Genomic DNA, 26,525 nt, shown 5'->3' on the forward strand with positions numbered 1-26,525 from the left:
AACAAATAATAAAAATAATCATTGTGTTTTCCCAGCTGCCAGGTTATTCTCACAAAGAGTTACGGAACTCAATAAAAAAAGGAAACTGAAAGGAGGAAAAGAAAGAAAAAATAAAGAAAAAAGAAGAGAAAACAAAACAAAAAACCCAACAAAATTGAGAGAAAAATAAAAGGAAAAAAGGAAAATTAACAAGAAATTAAAAAAATTAAACAATAAACAAAAAGAGAAAGAAAATAAAAAAGAAAAAAGATTAATAAAGAAGAAAAATTGTGAGAAAAAAAGGGGGAAAAAAGAGAAAAACAGTTATAAAAAAGAGAAAAACAAGGAGAAAAATAAAAGAAAAAAAATACAGAGAAAAATAAAAAGACCAGGAATTATTTTAATGTTAAAAAAATAAAATAAAATAAAAGCAGATATGGCAACGCTACTAAGGTAGTGGAATACATCATGGAACCCAAAGTCTTTGCAGGCAACACTGTTGGGAGAGAGAACACTCGATGGTGAAAAAAGTGAAGTTCTAAATTATATACAAGATACCTAAGAGTGGCTTTGAAAAACAGTCCCCAGGCCAGGAGTCGGGGTTTCCCTCGCCGTTATCTATTGCTTATTGATTCAGATCCAGAATAACACTTAGAGACAGATGCGTCCAAATGAGACACTGTGGAACAAAGGAAAGACCAACCCCCAGTTTTCGTATGAAAATGCTGCGTGTACGAGCTTGTCCCATGTGGAATGTACCGACTGTCGCCTCCCGGGCCGGGGCTCCTCCTCGCCGCGCCGCTCCGGTGGGACAGTGGCCAGTCCGGCAGAGCGCCAGGCCCGGCGCGGGGGAGGCGCCGCAAGAGCCTCTGCGCACCCCGGAACGTGTTGCCAGGCGGAAACGTCCAACGAGCCCGGCTGTGAACGGACAGGATCCGAGTGAGATGGAAAATGGGGCAAGGAAGCCCTGATCCTTATGAAGGACAAGACTCAGTTGTTAAATTTTAAGGGGTACCCGATGGCTTTTTCCAGGCACTCTACCAAAGAGCCGGCGGACAGAAAATCCCTCTCCACTTCCACAAATTTGATGTAGATGGATTTGGGCGAGACACCGGGCTCTACGACGCAGTTCTGAGATAAAAAGGCGTTGATCCCGACCCAATCTTTGCTGAAGGTTTTGGTGTTTGCCTGGAAGTGTAAAAACAGGCACTGCTGGAGAGTCCGGACCTCAGCAATGCCAAGGTAACAATAGATAATCCGGGCGGATTCCATATCCACCCGGAGGGAGGCCTGTGGCGAGGGGACCTCCAGCTCCCCTGGAGTCTCACTGCCAGGGTCAGGCGCCCGGTGCTCGGCCAGAGGGGAGGGGGGTTTCTCATGGCACTCCTCGTATCCGATGGCGTACAGGCCAGGGCTTTTGGGGATCCCTCCCGGTAATAAATACTGCACCACGTTCCCTCCGGTGGGTTTGGAGTGAGCGATGGGAATCCAGTCGATCTCCATGTGCAGCTCCAAGCATCTGGCTTCACTGATGGTGATCTCCAGGAATTTGTAATAAACGTTTTTCCAGTTCATTTTCTGCACTCGGGTCATGATCACCCGACCCTCCGGCTTTTCTGAGTTGAAATATTCCCGAAGCCGCTTGCCGAGGGGGACCTGGGAGCTGATCTCTGCGTAGTGGTAACGGATATCCTCCTTCCAGCGGGTGTTGTACCCAATGCCAAAAATGGCCAGTTTGTTAGAAAGATGGAGCCTGGAGAAGTCCGTCCAGCTCTGAAACAGCTCCCACTTCAACTGGACTGACTCCAAGATTTGCATAATGTTCTGCATGACGTCACGCTTCCTGGAAGTTAAAGAGGGAGAGAAGGATAAAGGCATCAAAGCTGAGAAACTATCCCAGCAGAAACACTGACCTTCAGAAATCCATCCCCATCAGCTTTCTCAGCTGATTTTTACTATTATCATAAATATTGCTGTGGGAGTTTATGTACTAAAACAACCCTCTGATGGGTTTTGGGAATTTTTTTAAATTCATCTTGGCAAAATCAAAACAAATTCAACCCAAACTCCTCCCAGTATCAAACCAACTAAAGAAACATGTCTGGCATTGCTGAATAAAATCACACTCAATTACTGGGTCATCCTTCATAGCCTTGGGTTTCCATTGGCATGTGGTCCATGTGCTGCATCCTGAACTTATGACTGCCACTCAAAAGGCTTCTGCCTCATTGTTACCTCAACACTAATGCCAGCAAACAGGACTATTAATTGTAAAAACCCCAGTGAAAGCATAAAGCTGCTCCAGAGGGCTCAGTGCTGGGGTGGAAACACGGCTCAACTGACTGACCCTCCGGAGCAGAAGATGCACCCGGACACATCCTGGATCCTGCAGTGGGAATTCCTCTGGATAGCCAGTTAAAAAACACCCCATGCTCCCAAAGAGCTGTTTTCACTCCCAGGAGCAACGCTGCATGGAGTGGTTGACATCACAAGAGCATCTGCATGTGCCTCGGGTGAGCTGGGCAGTCTCCTCTGTGATGAGTGAGACCACCAGGGTGTAACCAGCTGGTAGGCAGAACTCCTAACTTGAGAGTTATTGTCATATAATCAAAGGTGTAGGAAGATAATACAACTCGTTTGCTACCACGGAAACCTCTACTGGTCCAACAAACATTTTGTAAAAGCTCATTCCATGCAACTTTCCTTCCTTTTATCCATTGTGCCACATCTGGAAACCTGAACTGGGGGGGCAGTCACCACATTCCCAAGAGGACTTTTTCTCCTCCCAAACCCCACGAGGAGCGCAAACTGTACCAGGAAACACGTTTTCTTTCGCAGGGCAGAAACTTCCTTCCCCGCTAGGCGTTCCTCAAGATTGCCTGAACTCCCTAAAACTTGTCTTTCCCAACAGCTTCCCTGTGGAGTCCAGCATCAGACTGGTGAGGGACATGAAGGCCTCTAAGCCTCTGGCATGACACCCCACAACTGAGGTTGATTCCAGCAGCTGCATTACTGCCCAATAAATCCCCACAGTGGGTCTTTTCCATCACAATGGATATGAGGGTTCAAAGAAAAACTGTTTGGGGAGCTGCAGAGTCTTCCTCCAGCATCCCCCAAAACCTGCTTTTACAGGTGTAACTACAACACATGTGATCCTGGGAAGATTCCGCAACTGCTGGCTGTCCTTCAGGTGATCAAGTGCCTCTGGAGCAGGCTGAAGGCACTGGGCTCAGGACACAGAGCTCTGTTTTTTACGTGTGATGGTTGATGCACACCAGCTCTGCAAAACTCAGCAGGGGTGTCCAAGCCCCTCAGGGCAGGTCTGAGCATCCAGTTTGGGATCGCTCCCTCCTCACGGCAATGCAGGGACCACGCCCATCACCACTTCAACTATCCTGCAGCACCAACCATGCCAGAAGATCCCCAGATAGACCTTAAAAAGCATTTTGGGAAGCACATCCCTGTCATGACTGGCACATAAATGAGTTTTTAGAGCACTGAGGAGTGACAGGCTGGACAAGAACTGTGTTTGGGCCAGGGGTTCTTAAAAATGCCTGCTCCGTTGTCACCAAACTCCTGCCTTACTGCAAGTTATTCCTGAGGAGTCAGTTACACTGCTAGGCAGCAACAGAGAAACCTCAGGCAAGGAGAACACATGTGTACCTCAAATCCCGTTCCACTTACACACAAACACTGTGGCAATACTGATTTGAAGCTTCCCTGATGCTTTGCCACCCCTGGAAAATGTCCTTTTGAGGCTTTTGAAAGTGCAAGTTCATCTTCCAGGCACAAGTGGATGGGACAGACAGGGAGATAGGGCAGGGCTGGAGCACAGAGTGGTGTCTCATCACTGGCACACACGCACTCGACTCCCAGTGGCAGCTGAGCGCCAGTTAAACAGAGATTCCCATCCCAGGCAGAGACAGGAGAGCGTGGCGTGGGCAGGTTTTCATTCAACACCAGAGGAACAGAACGAGGAACTGCAAGCAAAGCCCCCACCTTTATTAATTGCACTATAAATACTGTATTTGGTTTAGCTCAGCACAATCCAGAGCTGGAGCTTGGGTGCATTAGTCACTCTGACTGCTCCTGTGGGGAACAGGAATCTTTTCATGAGAGGGGATCTCTGGCAGGAGAGACATGCATGGGAAAGAAGGGCTTTCCACAGGGAACTCACCACCACCCCCAGCACAGAGGAAAATAGGGAAGAGGAATTTTAAGGAGTTTTGCCTTTCAGTTACAGCATCTCCTCCCTTATGCAGGGACCCAATGGCTCAGCTGAGCTTTGTATTCCCAGGCTCTGTCCAGGACCTCCACGACTTGGCCAAGCAGAGGTATCATAAGCACTAACTTGGATTGATTGATTTAAAATTAATTAACATTCAACTGTCATTGAACTATTTAAAATAATTTATTTAATATGCATTTATGTGTTTCTTTTATTTTGTCCTAGTTCAGCAGTTGGGATCAGTTTATCACTGTGTGGTTGTAACCCCAAACTGTGTATTTTACACCCACTGTGTAATTTCTGATGGACTGTTAATAATGACCATTTGCAGCAGTTGCCCAGGGCACACCTGATCCCTCAGGCTGTGAGCTGGATATTGAAGGACCCTGTGAGATAGAAGGGTGTTCCTGCCTTCATACCAATGATTCGGGTGTAGTAACTTCCCTCCGGGGAGGCATCAGCACCTTCACATCCAGCCTGAGGGGGTGTGTCTGCTAATGGGCCATCAAAGATTCAAAAAATATCCCCTGACTCACAGAGTAAATCACCCACTGTGAAACTCCTCGCCTTGGGAAGGGACTGAGCATGCCCACCTGAACCAGAGGGTATATAATCCTGAGGTTTGAGGACTTCTGGTACTGCTTGTCAGATCCAGAGGAGGAGCAGACCCTCGACAGGAGGAGACCACCACTCTCGACCAGACTGTGACATCATGTGCACCAACAGGTTTTTCTTTTCCTTTTACTTTGCACTCATAGGGCCCATGTGGTGCTCAGCACAGGGGCTAATGAACAGCATTCTGTTCGTGCCCTGGGGTGCTGGGTTATACATCTGGGTTTTGTGGGTTAAAACCAATTTTTTCTCTGTATCATTGTATTTATTGTAACCTTTTCATTAAACCCTAACTCTGACTTGTAATCACTTTTTCAGTTGGGTTCATTTCTCCTGCCAGTTTACCTGTAAACCAGCACAATTTATATTGCTAATGTTATTCATTTTTCAAGATAAAAATGGGAGCTGAGCAGAGGGTTTACCCTGTTGTATGTCTCAGGACAATCTCACTTTTCACCTGCAGAAGGTGCCCTAGAGCTGGATTTGCCCCCGTGTCCTCAAAACACCACCTCCTTCCTCTAGTCTGGACTCTGCTTTTCTTCCTCCTTGGAAGCTTCTGCAATTCAAATGAGGAAAGACTGGACACAAGAGTCGGTGCAAGTTTGTTCTGAGATGCTGTTTCCAAACCAAGCAGACTTCAAAGGGGTTGGAACAGCTGCTTTCAGTGAAGTTCCACGAGCTTTCTGTAGTTCATCTTCCCCATGCCTGCACTGAATGAAACTGCTCCTCAAATCAACTCCAAGGAGCAGAACAGAGTCTTGAAGTAGCGTTTCACTTTTCAAAACAGTTTATTTGGAGGCAGCAGGGTGCCAAGAGGAGGCATCCGTGGAGCAAATGCAGGGAAGGCACATCTTGGTGGAGCATGGGATGTGGACATGGGTTACCTATTGCCCTTTGCTTCCTACACCACCAAAAATCAGATGACATGGGAAAGACGGGAAGTCCTTGTATGTTACAGACTCACTGAAGACTTTGGGCTGGAAGGGACCTTAAAGCTCATCTCCTTCCAACTCTTAGCCATGGGCAGGGACACCTTCCACTATCCCAGGCTGCTCCAAGCCCTGTCCAACCTAGCCTTGGACACTTCCAGGGATGGGACAGCCACAGCTTCTCTGCCCAACCTGTATCTTCCCAATATTCCATCTAACCCTGCCCTCTGGCCTGGGAAGCCATTGCCTCTTGCCTTGTCCCTCCAGGCTCTTGTCCAAAGTCCCTCTCCAGCTCTATCCAGATGGGATACTGGGAAGAAATTCTTCCCTGTGAGTGTGGTGATCCCTGGGCTGCCCCATCCCTGGAAGTGTCCAAGGCCAGGTTGGAGTAACCTGGGCTAGTGGAAGGTGTCCCTGCCCATGGCAGGGAGTGGAACTGGATGATCTTTAAGGTCCCTTCCAACCCCAATCATGGGATTCTGATTCTCCATATTCAAAAGAACAGCACAGGGTTCAGCAGATAAACTGAACAATTTCATCTTGCTGAAAATCTGCACTTGACCAAGACTGCAGATGAACCAAAGTGCTCTGACTTTGAACTAAGTTATCTACATTTTAAAATGCTGTGCAAAGAGGTAAAATGTTTGGCAACTCTTTATCTTCTGTGGCTTTTAGACGCAAAACTGTTTTTTGAAGATAATAAATAAATATCCAGCTTATCTTTGTATCAACCCTGCTACTTCTGACTGCTTTTAGCCTAAGTCAGAGCCTAGAAGTTCTTTCCCCTCACAGACAAGAGGAAAATCAGCTTTCAGCAAATCTGTGTTGGAAGATGCTTCCACTGAGCACGTAGGATGGGCTTATCACTGTCCCGCTCCACAAAATGCCCCAGAGTTCAGAGACTCCAGGGCGTTTCAGAGGGAATTTGGGGGGAAAAATGACCATAAAACTCCAAAAGGTCTAATGTAACAAAATCTAATCCAGCTGTCCATGTACACATCAAAACTTGGAAGAGAGGAGTCATGTAGTCCAAGCTTCCACCTCACAAAACTCAGGATTATTTGATATACAGTTCCTTCAGGGTAAAATTATTCCAGAACAGCACCAAGAAACTGTTCAAAGAGACAATAACAACATTTATACTGAAAGAAGTTTTTTCTCTCGAGGTTGTTCCTGAGTTGCTAAACTGAATTTGCTCCATGTGAAGAAAAAAGTCACCTTTAGGTACGTAAAAATCCACCTGAAATGAGAAGTTTGACAAAGCTATGGCACTGCAATGGAAGCTTCTTGTTAATTATTTTTATTTTCTTAATTTATTTTATTTCTAAATTATTAACTTCATATTTCAGTGGGGTTGTTTTTAGGTTTAGGGGATGTTTTTCATGGAGTTACAGTACAAAGCCTCTGTTGTGACTCACCAGGGATGCCCTGTTGCTGTTCCCAGAGCTGGTGACCTCCTATGCTACAGGAGCTCATTTCCCACCGTGGAAAACCCCAGACTGACTTCAGGTGACACCACAAGCCACTGGTGGGGGAGCTCAGGTGTGGAAGCCAACCTGAAAGAGCTGCAAGCCCAGTTGCTGTGGCTCACTCCCACCACAGATGGATCCACAACCATCCCAGGGGTTTTACAATCCTAAAGGTTGACAGAAAGTAGCCCTGGATAGAGTAAATACTGCACAATTCCTTTCATTTTTGGGAATGCTCTGTGTTATTGTTGGCAAGGAGAGGAAGATTCGCATGCACAAAACATTCAAAATGCTCCAGTGTTTGTTAAATTAAACCCAGCCAAAAGGTTACAAATAAGGTCTGGAAAGCTATAAAAAATAAAACGAAAGACTTCCAAGCTTTGGCACCAAGGAAGGGAGCTTTTCTGGTGGATTTTATCCGTGGTTTAAGTCCTTGCATCCATGTAGTAAGACTTTTTCTGTTTGCTGAATGGCAAAGTCAAGAAGAAACAGAGTTGTGCAGCTTTTCAGCTGTTCTGAGGTAACAGGAATAATGGATAAAGCAGATTCAACTGTATGAATAGCCTTGCACAATGTATTTATAATTATAATCAGAAGTTTCAAATATCCTCCCTCCTGCACAACATCCCCAGGGAAATACATTCCAGGGTAAAACATTCATAAATTACTTACTGTGTGTCTTCTGAAGATTCCTGTTTTATCTTTAATGTTCTTTTTGTGGTAGGCATTTCATCTGAAAGGTAAAATTCCAACACATAATTATATTTAAAATAATGTTCTTAGGGCCTTTTTTTTGAGGCTGAAATTAAATAAAAAAATAAATTAGAGTTGCTTCCTAAGCCAGGCAGTCTGCTGGAGTTCTGCATGAGACAGTTCCAGTTCCTAAACCCTCTGTAACTGACTTGGTTTTCCTTTAACTTGAAAGAGATGCAGTCAGTAAGATCTGACTCTCCTTCTGCAAGTGCAAAACCTTTCAAAGACAAGGCTCCCACCCCTGCTGTTAAATCACAAATTGACTGAATTGCAAATAGCATTATTTAAAGAAAAAAAATAGAAAAAACAATAGGAAAAAAATAAGAAAAAGAGAGCAAAAAGGCAATTCTGCTTCCAGTGGCACAGCTGAAGACAAGCAGCAGCAGAACTGCATCTGTGTTCCATTCAGATGTTGTGTGCCAAGTGCTTAGATCACAACTTCTGAGCACCAAGGACATCGTCAGCCCCAGCGCACGCAAACCTACCGAAAATGGTGACAAACCAGGAGATCCCAGTTTGACTCACCAAAACAAGACAAAGCAGACAGAATTAGCCATAATTTACATAGGTTTTGTAACATTTTCTTCTCCCCACTGTTTCTCTCCCACATGTTTCTGACTTAAATCCCCCAGGGAAGAAGTCTGAGGAACTGGAATGCATTTAACAGCCAACTTGAAAATTTTAACATTAAACTGTGATTTAAGGCTCTTTCAAAGCATCCTGACTCACCAATCCCCCAAACACAGATGTGAACAGATACCTGCCTGCATCTCCTCTCTCTCTTTCATCCTACAGCTGGGGGGAAAAAGCCTGTATGCAATTCACCTTCTTCACTTGCGTCTCCATTGGAATTGATCAACCTAAAGTTTCCACTGTGAAAACAAGCCCTGTGCTCAGGCAAGGGTGGAACACGCACTCATAAGAGCAGTGGCTCAAGAGATTAAAACATGCCTACAGAAAGTAACTTCTTTCCAGAACTGCTCAGATTGGTGTGCACTTTTCGTTGGGAACGTGGTGACTTGCTCTGTCTAACAAAGCTCATTAACCCATAAGCAACAAGTAAAACGCTGAATTAATTAATACATTGATTGTTACACAGAGTCAGCAGTAATTCAGGCAAGAAAAGCATGTGCAGAAGTTTTGTTTAGGTCTCAATCCTCAAGTGTGAGCTTGCTTGCTATTTTTGTATTTAAAAAAATGCCACACACCTGGATATGAACATGTTTCATTCCAGTGTATCAGGGTAGAGAGGAAGAAGCAACACTTTTTTACAGTTTTTGGTGTCCCCAGCAGCAGATTGAAGTCCTGCTCACAATTTAAGCAGATGGTGTTTGAGTGATAACACTCAGGTACCACTGAAAGGGAAAATATGTCCTGAATCCCATGTGGAGAAGTACAAGTGAGTGTGAAAGAAGAGACAGGGAAGGTGTCACCTCCTCCACCGCTTCTGGCCACACAGCTCCTCTTCCCTCCTGCCAGGCTCTTCAGACTCCAGTTCTGATCCCAAAATACTTCAAGAGCCATGAGTTGTTTTTGACAGACTGGGGGATTTCTGTCCCTTTTCTCCCCAAGGACGTGTTCAGCATCTTGAGGACACGATGCCCAAAAGATGAAAGTTGGTACTGAGATATGTATGTGTGAGACAGGCATGAGCACAACTAAAATCCAGGGATGGAGATGCGCCAAGATGGGATTTCTTACCCAGCTCCTGCTCGCCGGTCTGGTAGCAGTGAAGATCCTGGCTGTGGTTTCCCCAGTCCTCCTGGGAATACTCCTCCATCGTGCTGCCATCCGACTCCAGCTCCTGGTACAAGCCACTGCTGTTGATGAGGACAGGCTGGCAGGGCTGGGAGTCCCATCCTCCCTGCCCAAACACCTGCTCCAGCTGTTCAAACGTGTAGCTGCTTTTCCTCTTCCCAATGCCGTGCTCCTTCACGCGGCTGTAGCACCTGCGCAGGGTCTGAGACAGAGCAGAGCACGTGAGTTACAGGGTGCTGGGCTGGACGAGCACACAGGCACCTGCAGACAGTCACAGGGCTGCCAGGCAGAGTTTAGGGGCTTGGGGGTTATTTCTGCTGGTCGTGTTTGACCCACGTTCATTAGCAACGCTCCCAAATTAATCTACACCCACCAGGAAGCATCGTATGTACCAACATTCCCACTTAGTGTTAATGTTACTACAACAGAGGACAAATTGTGTAGCAGCTACAGGTTCCTTTGATTTATCTTGGTTGATTTATTCTCTTTCCTACTTGAAAAAAAAATAAAAATCCCCAAATCTGCTATGGACGCCAAGAAAGAAATAAAATAAATAAAAATACCAAGAGCCCTTCAGTCAGAGACACCAACCAGCCAGGAAAACGCACACCTACTACGAGGAGGAGAAAAGCAGAGCTGGTGTTGTGCCCACAGCTTGGAGAGGAGAAGCAGGGAAGAGAGAGAAAGGAAAAGAGAAGGATTTCCCCCAAAGCAAAGACAGTCCAACCTTCCTTACTCTGGTAAGAAAACACAAGGTGCAAAATGGATATGCCTAAGCTATTCAGCTAGAAAAATATATATTACTTACACATTTTTGCATTCCTTACTAACTCACTCTGTCTCTTGGAAGCTGCTGAAATTTAAAAGAGGTCAAATCAATAATGCTCCCAATTCCCAGAGTTCGATATCAACCATTAAGTAAGAAACAGCAGTGCCACAGCTTGGCCTGAGCAGCCCCTCCCACAGCACTGGGGCCACACCTCCCACACAGGCACAGAGTGCTCATCTCCTTCTGGTGCTCCCCTGGACACCCCACACCAAGGGCTGAGCTGCTCCATCGCTGCCGTACAAGCCTTCGGTTCCATCCGCCTTTCCCCCCAGTCCAGAGCAACATACACCTATCTGGGGGTAAAACCCTAAAGCTTTATACACAACTCTCACTGTGGTTTTAATTCTACCACTGCTCAACTTTTGGAAGGTAATGATGTGCCCCAGGTTTGCTGGAACTCGATGGGTTTTGGACTGGAATGGCAAAGCTGCCTCTGGAATTCAAGAGAGGCATTAATTTGGGAAGAGCTAGCACCAGTGCCCTGCTTTCTGGAGGAGGACACTAACAGACACATCATTGCAAAAACCCTTGTTTTATTCCCCAAAAAGGAACTTTTACGACTCCAGAAAGCTGGAACCTACCTAATGCTCCTCACATGCTGGTTTAACAGCATCAGCAGGAAAGAGACACATTTCTAACCAGTTTCCTTCTGAGATTCAGAGCCCTGGGAGCAGAAGCAAAACTGCTAAGCAGCAAGTCAGTATTACTGTGCTGTTTTAAATAAAAACACACAAAATTAACACAAAATAAAAAACAACTCATATAAACACACAGGCAGCAACAGGCACCAGTGGTTTACAGTGGTTTGAGGTGGAATCCTTCCCACTTTGCCTTTGCTGCCTCAGGATAAACAGACAGATCCTTCTTGGATGGACACAGGCACATTTTAAGCTGGTCTCTCTGAGCTGGGTGGAAAACAACCAGTTACAGCAACCTGGAACCAAAACCTGGCTAAGAAACCTGTCAGCACCCACTGGGTGCAAAGGGGGTTCCCTCAGCCTGGGGGTACAGATATATTTGCTTGTTAAAATTCAGTTTCCTCACTCCAATTTCTCTCCTTTCAGCTCAAATCTCCACAGGTGATATCTCAAATTGCCCAAGCAATAAGAGCAAACTCATTTCACTCACACTTTTTCTGAAATCCACCCAAGACAGAATATTTTTAAAAACATATTTCCCAAATCCCATTTCGTGCTTCTGCCCCGGCTATTACCCATCAGAGTGAAACACAGATTTAGACCCCTATAGCTGCATTTATTAGCAGTCTCTAAGTGAAACAAACTGTCTCCAAAACATCCCTGCTCTTGGCCAAGCCCTCTGGGAGTGCTCGACGCCCCCAGCCACTCTGTTTTCACACTCTATTTCCAGCATGTGCTTCAAACACCTCTCCCCTCCGATGGGGTTAGGGGGGCTCTCACACTGGGTTGTAGCCTGGTAGTAATTAATTATTTCAGTCAGGCTGCAAACTGGCTTATTTTACTACGAATGTAATTTAGCAGCAAGTCAATGGAGAGTAGAGGAAAAGCTAAAGGGAGCAAAGCAGAAAGAGGGACAAAAATAAATGAGAAGGAGTGTCATTGCTTGTTACCCCTGCAGGTCTGAAAGTCCTTCTGGGGATACTGCCCAGATGCTCACCTGGCTGAGTTACCTCCACTTCTGGCAGCAAAAACTCTAAAATTTGAGGGAAATAATTTCAAACTTGGGGCTTTCCAGAGCACCAAAATGCCTGTGGCCAAGCAGCTGGTGGCTCCTTGGTCTTGTTTGCCAGAGAATTGAGATTCCTGCTAGATCCTTCTCAGAGGTTCTCCCCAGTGCCTCCAACAGGCAGTCCCTACTAGTTTTTGTGATGTTCCCTCCAAACACCACAGGTCAGCCGTGTATCTAAGTAATTGCTCAGACTTCTGGAAACCTGGACATTTTTCAGCCCTGAATGTTTCTCCCACCAAGTTATTCTCATCTCTGTTTTTACCTTATGCTCCTCCTCTACTCCTTCTGGTGTCCACCCCAACTCCTGCTCCATGGATCCTGAAGTGCACACACACATATTGATACAGATACACAAGAAACCAAGAAATTTAGGACAAGTAACTGAAAACAGACCTGATCACTGCCCAGTGACTGCCCAAACTGGAAGAAATTGAGGCTTTTGCTTATTGTTCTGCAACACTGCCTGCAACATGAAGACAAATTATCCCTGCTTAATTAATAATTCAGAAAAACCAAAGGAGGAAACAGTCACAAAGCTAAACATGGATTTTCTCCCCATTTCTAACACGAGTCCTCATCTCTACAAGCGAAGCCATGGAGAACCTGGACCTCTGCAGGAACTGCAGGATGAAGATCAGAAAAGCCTTAGGGAGAGACTTTAGGCAGACTGAAATTACAGTCCTCCTTCCAGCAACAAATGAGGAAGATCCAGACCACAGCAAGCTTTTTATATATAACCCAAGGTGGTCCAACACAAGGAACTCCAGATCCCTGACCTGAGACATGCTCTTACTCAGGGAGACACCATGGGCTCTGCAGAGCAGTTTGGTGGCCTGTGGCTGTGCCCACATTCATCTCTTTAAACTGATTAAATGTCAGCAGACTGAGGGGGTCCCGATGGCCCCCAGCACCACTCAGCACAGCACTCAGCTCCAGAGAGTTAATTGGAAGAGAGGTGCTCACAGCTCTACATCCCAAATTAAGAACAGCAGCATCAAACAGCTCCCTCCCTCATCATGTCAGGATACTCACAGGCAACATGACACGAAACTACACTGGGACAAATAAACAGCTTTTGAAGCCTGGACTGGTTGCAGGGGACAGTGAAAGGTCTTGAAGTCTCCATTCTTGAGTTCCGGGGAGCAGAAGGAAACAGAACTGGCTACAGCAGTCTGATAGCTCCAGCTCAGGAACTTTTAGGTGAAGAGCTGTGTGCAAGGTAGGAGAATACGAGGCTTACACTGGGTATCATCACAAGAAGTCCCGTTTCTGTGATTTATCCAAAATAAAAGAAGAGCAGCACCTCAAAATCTCGAGTCACACTGCACTGCAAAATGCAGCTGACAACCCCAACCCATCTCCAGCACGAGGAACCCAAGCTGGAATGCCCCTCTGCACACCAGGAGAGCCCTGCACACCCACAGCCCCCCAAGAGCTCGGCGTGGGCCACGGCAGCTACCGCAGCCCTGTCTGCCCAGGCTCTCGGGCTCCAGCCCCACCACTGGCTGCAAATCTGCCCCAGCACAGCACTGGGACACACCAGCTGCCACAGGAACTCAGGCTCTGCACCACAGAGCGAGGCCCCAGTTGTATCCCCACACACCTGAACACACACGGGACTTCCTGAAGGACTTGGCTCCAGTATAGAAAAAGAAAAGCAATGGGAATGTCCTGAGGGGAGAAGGGTGGTGAGGGCCAACAGAGACAAGTTGATTGTCTGACTGAGGTAGGAACCAGAGATCCCTTTGGACAATGAAGAAGCAAAGTCACCCTGGCAGACAGGCAGAGATGTCAGCTGAGGCAGGGCAGCCACGAGTTTTTGTTAGTGAGAGCTGGAACCGAACAAAAACCCACAGAGCATCTGTCACCACTGCCGGGTTCTAAGTCACAATCAAACACAGTAAGAAAACAAGCTCTTGCCTGGACAGGAATCATTGACATAAGTGCTACAGCCAAGTGCAGGGCCCAGCCTTGACACGGCAGGACTTTGCCAGCCACCCGGGGGAATGAAGCTGGAGTTCAACAAGCAGTGCTCCGTCCAGGGGAGGAATCAGTGGCACAGGGCACCGAGACGATGGACCCCACAGTGCTGTGGGCTCAAAACAGCTCCCTGAGAAGATGCACCACTGCCCACTGATACCAGAGTGCTGAGAACACAATATTCAGACTGTTCTTAGGGACTCCATGCTAATCGAGCCAGACCCCCAGAGAGGAGACTCCAGCACTGCCCATGGAAAAGCAGGCGGCTGGGCACCTTCACCTTTCCTTGCTCTGAGTTCCTGGTTTTCTTAAACCAGCACTGGAGGAAAAGAGGAGGAGCCAACTTGTTAGAGCTTGAGAAGGCAGAGCAGCAAACCCTTCCTCCAGGCACACCACAGCCAGTGACTCTAGTGTGAAGAGATGGAGTGAATGGTCCTCCAGACAGAGCTCAGCTTGCAGAAATCATCGACTCACAGAACGTCCTGGGGTGGAAGGGTCCCCCAGGGATCATTGAGTCCAACTCCTGACCCTGCACAAGACACCCCAACAACCTCACCATGTGCCTGAGAGCATCATCCAAACTCTCCTGGAGCTCTGGCAGCCCTGGGGCTGTGCCCACTGCCCTGGGGTGCCTGGTCAGTGCCCACCACCCTCTGGGGGAAGAGCCTTTCCCAGACATCCAGCCCAAATTCATGAGACACCTGAGTAAGATTCAATCTCCTCCTGGCAGAACCTGTCCCAACACTTACTTTGGAGTGATGAAGGCCACACCTAAGTTATCTTGCTTATTCCTAAAATCAAACTTGAAGTTTCATGCATTCACTGTCATCAGGACAAGCATCTTCACACCCCCCACAAAACCAGACTTTAAAGAAAAATGCAAACTGCAGCAGCCTGGACCAAAAGAGGACCAAGCCGTACTCAGGAGGTCACATCTGTGCAAGCCACAGGAGAGCACAGACTCAAATCCTTGCTGGTCCTTGCTCTCAAATGAACAGAGCAAGGCCACAAGCCTGTTCAGAAGAGGAAGAGCAGCACAAAGAGTTCCACAGGTGTGAGGGAACTGAAAAAACAACTGGAGCCCATTATTTCAAGAACATTCCTTTAAAACAAAACAAGTCTTTATTGCCTGAAAATGCCCCTTGACTGCAACACCTGAGCTCACCTGTGCTTTCCCAGGGCATCCCCCACCACTGCTGCCACCTGGGAAGGCTGGAAGAGGGTGAAACAATGAAGTTCCACCATACCTATGGAACATGTTCCAGGTAACCTATGGAATGAAATCTCAAAGGGATATGGCCTTCGTGTAGCAGCTTCACAGCACAAGGTGACAGCCCCTTTTCTCCTCAAGTTCCCAGGAAATCTTCTGCTGCCTGTGCCTGGCTGAAACAACATCAACGGGATCCCAGCAAGGCTGGGAAGGGTTTGGCCAAACACTCCAGCACCTGCATTAAACCCTGGCACAAAGGCCAAGCATGAAAACTACAAGGGTCTCCATGTGCTGCTGCGGGGAAGTGATGAGTTTCAGGATAGACAAACCAGGCTAAATCCTTGCTCAGGCACACAGGGAAGAGGAGGAGGGCTGGATGAAAACCATGTGCACACCAGTAAATGGCTCCTCAACACAAGCTCCTCGTCACAGGGACAGTCAGAGTGTGCCACTGAACAAGCAAGGATTAAGGATACAGTGTGACACACCAGGACAGGGACACTACAGTGCACAAACCAGCTTTTCTGGGAATGCAACAGGCAGAAATCAAGGTGTTTCACTTCTCCTGCAGCTTCTCATTGCTCAGCTCACCAAGCCACCAATCCCAGAGCCACCGAGTCAGACTCAAGGTCTTTTTCTGAAAGAAAAGTTGCTGAAACGGTTACGTGTGAATCCCTAAATTTGAAACAGACCCCTCAGAGCAGCTCCAACCCAACAGCAGCCTCGTTCCAGCTGCTGATGTGCAGAAAAACACAAGCAGATGGTGAGAGATGGGTGAAAATCTGCAGGGGGACATTCCTGTGCACCCTGTTTGAATTAGGAGGGAATGCACCCAGGCCATACAACTGGAAAACTCTCTGCTTCCAGGCTGACTTGTTCCTTTCCAGCTCAACTCGCTCCTCAAGATCTGGCTGTGGCCAGGGAAGACAAGTATCCCACAGGAAACCAGTGTCAAGCCCATACTGAAAATGCATTTATAAAACCACTTGAACACGTTATGTTTGAAGCACCATTTACATTTATGATCCAGAAGCAAAGCCTTGTGCTGCCACCCCTTGATGGGCATTAAATATCCTATAAAAACATGGAAATATGGAACATTATGGACAAGAAATGGAAAGATGTGCTTCTTTATCGCCATATCCTCAGTTCCAGGCGCTCCTGTGGTGTAATGGAGAGCACTCTGGACTCCGAATCCCAGGGATCTGAGTTCAAGTCTCAGTGTAGGGACCATCCCCTGGCAGTTCAATCCCTCCCTGCCATCCCATCCCGTCAGATCTCGGATTCTCAGCGGGGTCAGCCCCGGTTGGTACCGGGTGCTGTGACAGTCCCGAGGACTTCCCTGTCACTGTCCAAGCTCGCTCGGCCATGGCAGATGGACCTCAGGACTGAAACGGTGGGGCCAGTTCTGTGCACGCTGAGCCTCACCTAAAACATCCACTGCCCAGGCTGGAAGGGCACACCATGTGGGGAGAGCCCTGCCCAAATCCAGGCTGGAAGGGCTCACCATGTGGGGAGAGCCCTTCCCAAATCCAGGCTGGAAGGGCACACCATGTGGGGAGAGCCCTGCCCAAATCCAGGCTGGAAGGGCTCATCATGTGGGGAGAGCCCTGCCCAAATCCAGGCTGGAAGGGCTCATCATGTGGGGAGAGCCCTTCCCAAATCCAGGCTGGAAGGGCTCACCATGTGGGGAGAGCCCTTCCCAAATCTTCGTTCACGAAGTCTGGCCATCCATCCCCAGTTCCATTCTCAGCATGGGAGATGACAAAGAGCCTGTGCCCTCCCCTTGTTCCTGCAGCACCCGTGAGTCCCCCTGAGAGAAGAACTCCTGTCACGACCCCTCCACACCCAGACATGTCTTTTGCTCACAGTGGAGCATGAAAGGGTCAAGCAGTCAGTTCCACCTGGAATCCTACAAAACCTGGGATTTTAGGATTGGCTGCAGCTACCACAACTATCCTGATAATCCTTGTAACAAGGTCAACCCTTGGCTCCTGGGAGAACCCCCAGCTTTCCATGAATCCTCACTTCCCAGCAATTCCAGGTAAAAACACACTGTGAGCCCGAAGGCTTCAGGAAAGCCACATTTTTGTGTCTCCAGATGACTGGGCTGAGAAAGGCCCTCCCAGTGGGAACCCAGGATACACAAAAGCTCAGGCAACAGCAAGATGGGTGGAGAGTGCCAGACACAGCTGACAACAACTGGCTGTGCCTCCCCTGGCAGACAGGCAGACTACAAGAACAGCACAGCACAGGGATGGAACATGGATAACTCCCAGCCAGGTGTGGAAGGAGAGCCCACCCCGACATACTGCAATCTACAAACATCCAACAGATCTGCCAAGAGCTGCTCTTGGTCAATGGGATCCTGGCCTGGATCCAAACTAGCATGGCCAGCAGGCCCAGGGCAGTGACCCTTCCCCTGGACTCTGTCTTGGTGAGGCCACACCTTGAGTGTTGTGTTCAGTTCTGGGCCCCTCAGTTCATGAAAGAGATTGAGGGGCTGGAGCGGGGCCAGAGAAGAGCAACGAGGCTGGAGAAGGAACTGGGGCACAAGTGCTGTGGGGAGAGGCTGAGGGAACTGGGGGTGTTCAGCCTGGAGAAGAGGAGGCTCAGAGGTGACCTCAGCACTGTCTGGAACTCCCTGAAGGGAAGTTCTGGCCAGGTGGGGGTTGGTCTCTTCTCCCAGGCACTCAGCAATAGGACAAGGGGGCACGATGGGCTCAAGCTCTGCCAGGGGAGGTTTAGGTTGGATATCAGAAAGAAATTCTTTCCAGAGAGAGTTCTCAGGGATTGGAATGGGCTGCCCAGAGAGGGGGTGGATTCCCCATCCCTGGAGGTTTTTCAGCTGAGCTTGGCCGTGGCACTGAGTGCCATGATCTGGTAAAGGGACTGGAGTTGGACCAAGGGTTGGACTTGATGATCTTGGAGGTCTTTTCCAACCCAATCCATTCTATCATTCTACGAAATATCAGCCCTGTGCTCTTTCACTGCTGTTTGACAGGTGGTTTCTTTCAATCTGGAACATTTCAGGGTCAAAGACGTGTGCAAGCCTCACTTTTGAAGGGAAAAGGGGAGAATCCTTGGCTGTGAGGAGCTCAGACTGCTGGGAGTCACTCAAACACTTGCTTCAGCTCCAAGGCAGCCTCAACACTCAACCAGCTCCATCCAACAGTGTTGTCCAAACCCAAACAGCCAGTTCAGGGCTGTCCAAACAAGGCATCTCCTCACAGCCCACTCAGGACCCCCCAGGGCATTAAAGCTGTAACCAAATTGGGGCAGGGGCCTGTCCTTGCCAGGTGCTGCCCCGACTCCCACCACTGCCCAACCTCCCCAAGGAACCTTCCACCATGCCCCTGCCTCTGGCAGAGCCCCTGGGTTTGCAGAGGAACTGATTCAAGCAACAAGCACCTCGAAAGCTGCTGGGAAAACGAGGGACTCCAAGGCAATTTGTGGTGCAGCAACATTCCTCTCCAAAAATATGTGGAGGTGTTGAAGAGAAACAGATCCCTGAGCAGCAAATGCACAAACACGAGGAAAATACATTGAGAAACCAAAGCTTCTGTAGGAAGGGGCTTTGTTTTGAGCACCTACTTCCAGGGAGAGGCTTTTCTAATCACCAGGGACTGACAAGGGAATCTCTCACTTATTCCCAGACATTCCTGATGCTGCAGCATCCCTTCTTCCACATATTTGGAACGAAAGGCAGCCTGGGAGTCCACGCCCAGAGAGCCCCAGCCCAGCTGGGCGGGCACAGGTCTGTTTAAGGAAGAGGAAGGGAGAAACAAGCTGGTACACTGAGCCCCAGCAATTAACAACATAACCCACTGACATTTCAGGTGGCTGCAGGGGCCTAATGGGTCAGGAAAGGGAGAATAAAAGACAGAGGGAGCTCAGAGAGTTTAATTCACCCTCACAAACATCCTCTACACGTTTACAAACTCAAACCCCACAGTGATTCCCACCCTAAATAGCTCCTCTCTGTAAAAGCAGAATGTGGCTCCTCCCAAACTGGGCACCAAATCCAGCCCCCTTTCCCCAGGGAATGATGAAATTGGAAAGATCCCTCTGTAAAACGCAGCCCATGGAGCTGTTTATGAAACACTCGAGAGGTCTGTGAAGATGCAGCATGTTCCAGTCAAGCTGGGGAAGGTTTCAGACCCTGCAAAGCAACTCCAAAGCAAAGGTGGGAACCAGGAATGCAGGAGCAACCAGAGCCTGAGCCACCCCTTGTTACTGGGAGAACCGGGAGCTCCCTTTTCCCGAGGGGGGCTCAGGGAGCAGCCTGTGCCAGGCACTCACAGACAGAAGGTGCTGGGGACACCTGAGGGGACAGAGTCAACCACAGTGCCCACCACACTCGAGGCCAAAGGAGGCAACCCACAGATGCCCCAGAAAAACAGGAGAAGGATTCTGCTGGGGCTGTCCCTGTGAGGAGACATGGATGACTGAGACACTGTACCCCTCCCCACCCAGGGCCGTGGGATGCTGCCACAGCCCACCCACACCGGAGGGGCTGAACCCAAGAGAGGCAGTGCCGGCTCCCAGAGGTGCTGCTGGAGGCTGCGGGTGCAAAGGATGAGCCCAGGGCACGTGGCACCCAGGAGATGCCAGCCAGGGACTGCGGGGGACCAGGTGGCATGTGGTGCCCTGCACCCAGAGCAAGGGCTGGGCTCAGCCCTGGGGACACCCGGGCCAAGGCCAGAGGGTGCTCTGGAAAACAGCTGCACAGAGAGACCCCAAAAAGCTGAACCCTGGGGACACGGTGCCCCCAAACCCAGGGCCAAAGGGCAGAGATGCCCCCAGCCAACGCCAAAGGAGGCTGCAAGAGAGATCCTGAAGGGACGGAGCTCCCGAGACACTCAGGGCCAAGGGCTGGGCTGAGCCCTGAGACACGGTACTCACACCAGAGCCAAAGGATGCTCAGGAAATCATCTCTCCCGGCAGTCCCTGAGGGTGGAGTCCCTGGGGGTGACCCCAGAGCCACCCCGGGAGTTCACCCACCCGCGGGGGCCGAGCCCTGCGCCCCCCGCCCGCCCCCCACCCCGGGCCGCGCCGCCGCCGCTCCGGGGTACCTTGATGCGCTCCCGGCACTGGGACGGGGTGCGCTCGTAGCCGAGCTCGGCCAGGGCGCGGGAAACGCGCTCGTACATGGCGGGCCCGGGCGCTTTGCTGCCGAACACGGTGCCCGCGCCCTCCAGCTGCTGGTACCGCGCCTCCACCAGCCGCTCGTTGCCCCACACGGCGATCAGCGCGTTGGTCTCCGCCGGCGTCCAGGACATCCCGCGGCAGGCGGCGGCCGCGGCAGCGGCGGCGGCGCCGCCCGGAGAGAAGGAGACGGAGGGCGAGGCCCCGCCGCGGGCGCCCAGTGCGGCCCCGCCGGCCGCCGGCCCCGCGCCCAGCGGGGAGGCGCCGCTGGGCGTGGAGGGGTCGGACAGGCTGGGGTTGCCGTCGCTGAGCGCGCCCGGCGAGCCCGGCGACAGCACCTCCATCTTGGGGATGCGGAGCGGCGGCTCGGCCGGCGGGAGCTGCGAGGAGCCGCAGGGCGCCGCCATGATGGGGGTGCGCACCGAGCGGGCGGAAGTGACGCGCCGTCCGGGCCGGAGCTTCCGGCAGAGCAGCGGCATTGGGGGCGTGGCCAGAGCAGGGGCGTGATAGTGGGCGTGTCCCGGGCGGGGCCTCACAGGGCGGGGCCTAAGAATGGGGTGTGGCCTTGGGGCGTGGTCTGAGTGGGCGTGTCCGGACCAGCCCTGAGTGGGAGGGGCCTGATCGCAGGGTGGGCGGTCAGTGGGCGTGGCTACGCACTGGGCGCGACTCCTTATGTGGGCGGGGCTCTGCCGATGGGCGGGGCTCTGCCGATGGGCGGGGCTCTGCCGATGGGCGGGGCCTCGGCCCCCATCCGGGCAGGGTCTTCAGAGACCCCCAGGGACAGGGACCCCAAACCCCTCCCGACAGCCCGGGCTGTGCCTGGGGCCGAGCACCCGAATGGGGGCTGAGCATCCCCCGATCCAGGCGCTGAGCATTCCCACGGTACTGGAGCCGAGTTCCCCCTCCCGGGCTGAGTATCCCCAAATTCTACGTCTGTGCATCCCCCCCGGGCTGAGCACACCCAAACATCGCTATTGAGCACCCCAAACACCGCGGCTCCCCCCATTTTCGGGGGCAGGGACCCCTCTTCTCCCACCGCTTGCTGGCCCCGGCCCCGGTGATCCCGCAGCCCCCGGCCCTCAATTAACGGTGGCCGTGATTGATGAGCCGAGGGGCAGCTCGCGGAGGGAGGGGGAACACCCCAGCTGCGCCCCAACTCTTCGTTAAGCCAAGACTAACGAGCAGCGGGTAGATTCGACCTCCACAGGCACCCCCCCTACCCCCCCAAGGTTTCCATCATCCAAGGGGGTGGTTAAGAGGGGTCCTGTGGGACCCCCGCCTGGACCGGTTAATTAAACGCTTTAATTAGGGCCGTGTTGGTTAAACAAATGGGGTGGGGACGGCAGGAATGGGGGACAACATCCTCCTACTGCTGCCTGTCCCTGCCCGTCCCTTCCGCAGCGCCGTGCGGAGCGATCAGGACAGTAATTATGCTCCTCTAATTAGAGGGATTAGGGGCTGGCGGCAGCGGAGGCTGCGGGGGTGGGGGGAGTACGGCCCCCCTCCGCCAGGGTGGGGGGCGCGGACCCGCCGGACTCTTTGTCACCGGCTGCTGTCCCCAGGGAGCGTCCGCAAGAGATATCCCCACTGCCAGCATGTCCCCAAAGCGATGTCCCTGTCGCCACCACATCCCCAAGTAGTTGTCACTGCTGCCAGCGCGTCTCCAAAATACTGAACCCACCGTCACCACGGTGACACGTTCCCAGAGGGACATACCCCCTGCTAGTGTGGTCCCAGAGGGATGTCCCCACTGCCAGCGCGTCCCCAAAGGGATGTCCTCAGTGTCAGCCCCACATCCTGTCCCCAAAAGGATGCATCTGCTGCCAGCATGTCCCGAAAGGGATGTCCCTGCTGTCACCACGTCCCCAAAGGTATGCGCCCACTGCCCACCCTGTGGCATGTCCCCGAAGGGATGTCCCTGCTGCCACCATGTCCCCAGAGGTATGAACTCACTGCCACCCCTGTGGCATGTCCCCAAAGGGATGTCCCTGCTGCCACCATGTCCCCAGAGGTATGAACTCACTGCCACCCCTGTGGCATGTCCCCAAAGGGATGTCCCTGCTGTCACCACGTCCCCAAAGGTATGCGCCCACTGCCCCCCCTGTGGCATGTCTCCACTGCCAGCCCTGCTGAGTGTTCCCAGGGGGCCGCACCCACGCCACCGGCCGTGCCGCGTACCCCCAAAGCAGAGTCCCCAGAGGGGCGCTCCCACTGCGGGGGTACCCCCAGATTGCCAAAGCAGGGTCCCCAGAGGGGCGCTGCCGCTGCTGGGGTACCCCCAGATGGCCCTACACTCTGCCGGTGTCCCCGAGGCTGTGAACGCCCATCCCCGCGCCCCGCAGAGTTCACCAGACCACAACTGCAGACACGGGCGGCGGGCAGGGGTGGGCGGAACGGATGCAAATGAGGGTGGTGGTTAATTAGGGCCTGAACACACATTACGGCCGGGAGCAGCTGATTGCGATGCGGCCCCGCGTTCCGGCAGCGCCGTTTGACCGCGCGCTGATGGCGAGAGGGGCCCCGCACCCCTCGGTGCATCATTCCTGCAGAGAGCCGGGCCCGTGCTCAGCCCGCAGGAGCAGGTCTGGCAGCTGAGCTCGGGCAAGATCGCCCCATGCAATGAGTTACGGATGTTCTCAGCTGGGGCTCTCCTGTGAAATGAATTGTGGATGTTCTCAGCCAGGATCATCCACGCGATGAGTTGTGGGTGTTCTCGTCTGTGCATTGAATTGTGGCTGTTATCGGTCAGGGCTCACCCCTGCACTGAGCTGTGGCGGTTCTCAGCTGAGACGTAACTGTGCAAAGAATTTGTGTCTGTTTTCAGCCAAGACTGCTCCGTGCAATGAGTTGTGGACATTCTCATCCAAGACTCACCTGTGCAATGAGTTATGGGCGTTCTCAGTCAGGGCTCACCTGTGCAATGAGTTGTCGCCGTTCTCAGCTCCCTGGGGGCGTGGGACGGCAGGACAAGCAGTTTGGGGCAGCAGCGGGGAAACACCCCCCTGGCCCCCAATACTCCCCCACCACCTTGTTACAGTCAGCCTTCCAATTCAACAGAGATAATTAAAACTCCGCCAAAAAGCCTCGTGGACGGGTCATTAGACCCAGAGCAGTGTGCTCTGCAATTTACTGACCTGAGCGTAATTAACCTCCTGCCGCCAAAATACGCAGCTGAAAAGAAATATAAACTTATTAATGGCGACTGTGGCTAATTAAAGCCAGAGCTGTGGTTATCCTGAGACGTGGCCGTGGGCAGGAAACTGATGAAAGGCGAGCAAAGACGCTCGCTGCAGCCTCTGGGAGGACACGGGGATGCCGAGCGAGGCAGCGCCCTGCTGCCGTGCGCCGGTGCCCATCAGCATCCTGAGCGCCTGCATCCCGATCCAGCTGCCCTGCCCGCTGCACAAAGGGGACACAGGCGGGCGGATTCGGCGCGGGGGCTACCGGCACGCCTCCCTCTTTGTCTCCCTTTCAAAGCCAATATCTCGACCCCAGATGGGTTAATACATAATGCAGACAAGCAAGTAATTGCTTGCTTTTGTGAGGCCGTCAGCGCTGGGTCCCCGGCCCTCTGATCCCCCATTAGCGGCCATGCAAACAAGCCTTCCACCCAATTAAGCCCAGCTTTGATAGAGCCTTTCCCAATGATGTGGCGGTCCCAAACTAGCGATTCGCACATGAGCCACTACCTGTTAAACCTGGACTCGGCTTCCTTCGGGGATGAGCATCCCTCGCCTCTTGCCGTGACCCAGCTGCCAAGCTCTGCCCGGCTTCCCCTGGCCCTGAAGGGAGGCTTGGCTGATAAATGATCTCGACAAACTCTATATTAAAGAGCTGGAAATGGGATGTTAATATACCCCAAGCCGCTCATCTCGAGAATACATGGGCTCCAGCTTCCCAAAGATGCTGGTAATGAGGCGGGCTGGGATGCCCGCGAGGAGACCTAGACCCACTGGCCTCCTGCGCCTGCCAGGTGTGGAGTACAGACAGGCTGACACTCGTCCTCTGAGGCATCCTCAGTTTGTCCCGCAGAGCCTTCCCGGGTCATCCCCTGAAGCATCTCAATCTGCTCACCGAAAGCATCCCAGCAGCATCCCCTACAGCATGCCATTGTGCTTGCCTGGAACATCCCAGCTTTATCACTCAGCACACCCTGCCATCATCCCCTAAAGCACCTCAGTGCGCTCACCTAAATCTTCCCTTAAAGTAACCCAATAAGCTCTCCTAAAGCATCCCCCCATCATTCCCTAAAAAATCCTGGCATCATCTTCTAAAACATCCTGGTGTCATCCCACAACATCCCAGCGTCATCCCCTAAATCATACCAGTGTGTTCCTCTGAAACAGCATCATTGCTTTGCACACCCTGGCATTGTCCCCTACTGTCTTTAAAGCATTCCGATGCACTTCCCTAAGGTTTCCCAGGATCATTCCCCTAAAGGATCCCAGTGACTTTCCCTACAGCATCCCAGTATGCTCCACTACAGCATCTCACTATCATACTCTAATACATCCTGACATCCTTCCATGTATCCTGGAATCTTCCCTTAAAGCATCCCAGTGACATTCCCAAAAACATCTAAGTTCGTTCTCTGACAGCATCCCAGCATCATCCCCTAAAGCATTCCAGTAAGCTCCCTGAAAAAATCCCAGTACCATCCTATAAAGCATGCCAGCATCATTCCCTACGATATTCCAGAATCATTCCCTACAGCATCCCAGTGCCATTCCCTACAGCATTCCAACATCGTTCCTTAGGGCATCCCAGCATCATTCCTTAGGTCATACCAGCACTATCCACTAAAGAATCCCAGTGACATCCCCTGAAACGTTCCAATGACATCCCATAAAGCATTCCAGTTTACTCCACTACATCATCCCAGTGCCATCCCCTACAGCATCCCAGTATCATTCCCTTCAACATCCCAGTGTCATCCCTAAATGATTCCAGCCCCATCCCCTCCACCTCCACTACTCCCAGTCCCCCACATTGCTTCTCCCCACCCCCCAGCAGTCCCTGTTCCCCCTGTCCCCCCCCACTCCTGCTCCATGTGCCACCACAACCTCCATAAATATTCAAAAAGCTGTATTTTCCGGCCAAGCGCCCAGCTTGGGGTGGTGGGCTCCCAGGGGAAATGTTAATAACGAGGCTGCCAGGGATTCCCCCCAGGCAGCGGGAAGGGGGGCCCAGCCACTCATTTGCCCAGACAAATATCTTGTCGCTCCTCATTACAGCCTCTCAATGAGGGTTGAGAAAATTCGGGAGGAATAAGGAAGGAGCAAAAATAAGGTGGAATAATGAGGACAACCAAGTATGGAGGAAGCCTTCCTCCATCTAAAGACTTTAGGGGGGTGATTTGGGCAAAGCCTGGACAAACAACCACTAATCGCCGAATCAAGCGGCAATTAAACGCTGCGGCGGCGAGAATAAATCTGCTAACAAGAAGGCAATGCCCCCGTGCTCGCTGTTTGCCCAGCTGATTAACGGGGATGAATCTGAGGGGATTATCCATCGGGATGAGGCGGCTCTTTGTCTCCATTCCCCATTCTGAGCTGTCTCAGAGGGGGTATTGGATGCGTTTCTGTCACCCTCAGGAGCCCATTGGTGCAGCCTCAAACCCCATAACGGGATTAATACAGAGGTGCTTTACTCCCTGGGGCTCCCAAAACTTCCAGGAGTCCCATTAAAAACTCTCCTATCTTCCAAGCACTCCATGGAAAGGGGCCCTAAAGCTCTCCGGGGATTAATGTCCTTTTCTATCCTGTAGTCCCATGTTGACGATGTCCCATCTCTTGGTGCAGCTCTCCACAAGGAGAAGGTGGGGACACATAGCAGCTGTTAATATTCCAGTGTTGCCATCAATTCCCATCCCAGAGAATTATTCAGATAATAGTTGGATAAACCTGTTAGTCTATGGGTAATT

At 51.2% G+C, this 26,525-nt stretch overlaps 1 protein-coding gene across 7 annotated transcripts; it reads right to left on the reverse strand.

The window, feature by feature from the left end:
• Positions 1-360: 360 nt before the first annotated feature.
• MSANTD2 (Myb/SANT DNA binding domain containing 2) lies at positions 361-21,023 on the reverse strand. 7 transcript variants are annotated; one of them, XM_071576297.1, is made up of 5 exons: positions 11,139-11,217; positions 10,537-10,581; positions 9,672-9,930; positions 7,890-7,950; positions 361-1,822 (listed from the first exon to the last, which is right to left on the reverse strand). In XM_071576297.1, the coding sequence occupies exons 2-5, from the start codon at positions 10,546-10,548 to the stop codon at positions 970-972; spliced, it is 1,185 nt and encodes a 394-aa protein (XP_071432398.1). In that variant the 5' UTR covers positions 10,549-10,581; positions 11,139-11,217; the 3' UTR covers positions 361-969. The 7 variants fall into 7 exon arrangements, with proteins under 7 accessions (XP_071432398.1, XP_071432396.1, XP_071432399.1 ...); XM_071576300.1 differs by lacking the exons at positions 361-1,822; positions 10,537-10,581; positions 11,139-11,217 and adding exons at positions 6,915-6,988; positions 7,167-7,313; positions 20,530-21,023; XM_071576295.1 differs by lacking the exons at positions 10,537-10,581; positions 11,139-11,217 and adding an exon at positions 20,530-21,023.
• Between the last annotated feature and the right edge of the window lie 5,502 nt (positions 21,024-26,525).

This window comes from Pithys albifrons, chromosome 23, assembly GCF_047495875.1.
Source record: "Pithys albifrons albifrons isolate INPA30051 chromosome 23, PitAlb_v1, whole genome shotgun sequence".
Taxonomy (NCBI): Eukaryota; Metazoa; Chordata; class Aves; order Passeriformes; family Thamnophilidae; genus Pithys; species Pithys albifrons.

Coding starts and splice junctions, on each gene's coding strand:
- MSANTD2 (XM_071576295.1), bottom strand. CDS start 21,009: ATGGCGGCGCCCTGCGGCTCCTCGCAGCTCCCGCCGGCCGAGCCGCCG. Junction 9,931..20,529: donor AGTGCCGGGAGCGCATCAAG/GTACCCCGGAGC, acceptor GCTCTGTCTCAG/ACCCTGCGCAGGTGCTACAG. Junction 7,951..9,671: donor GACCGGCGAGCAGGAGCTGG/GTAAGAAATCCC, acceptor TTTACCTTTCAG/ATGAAATGCCTACCACAAAA.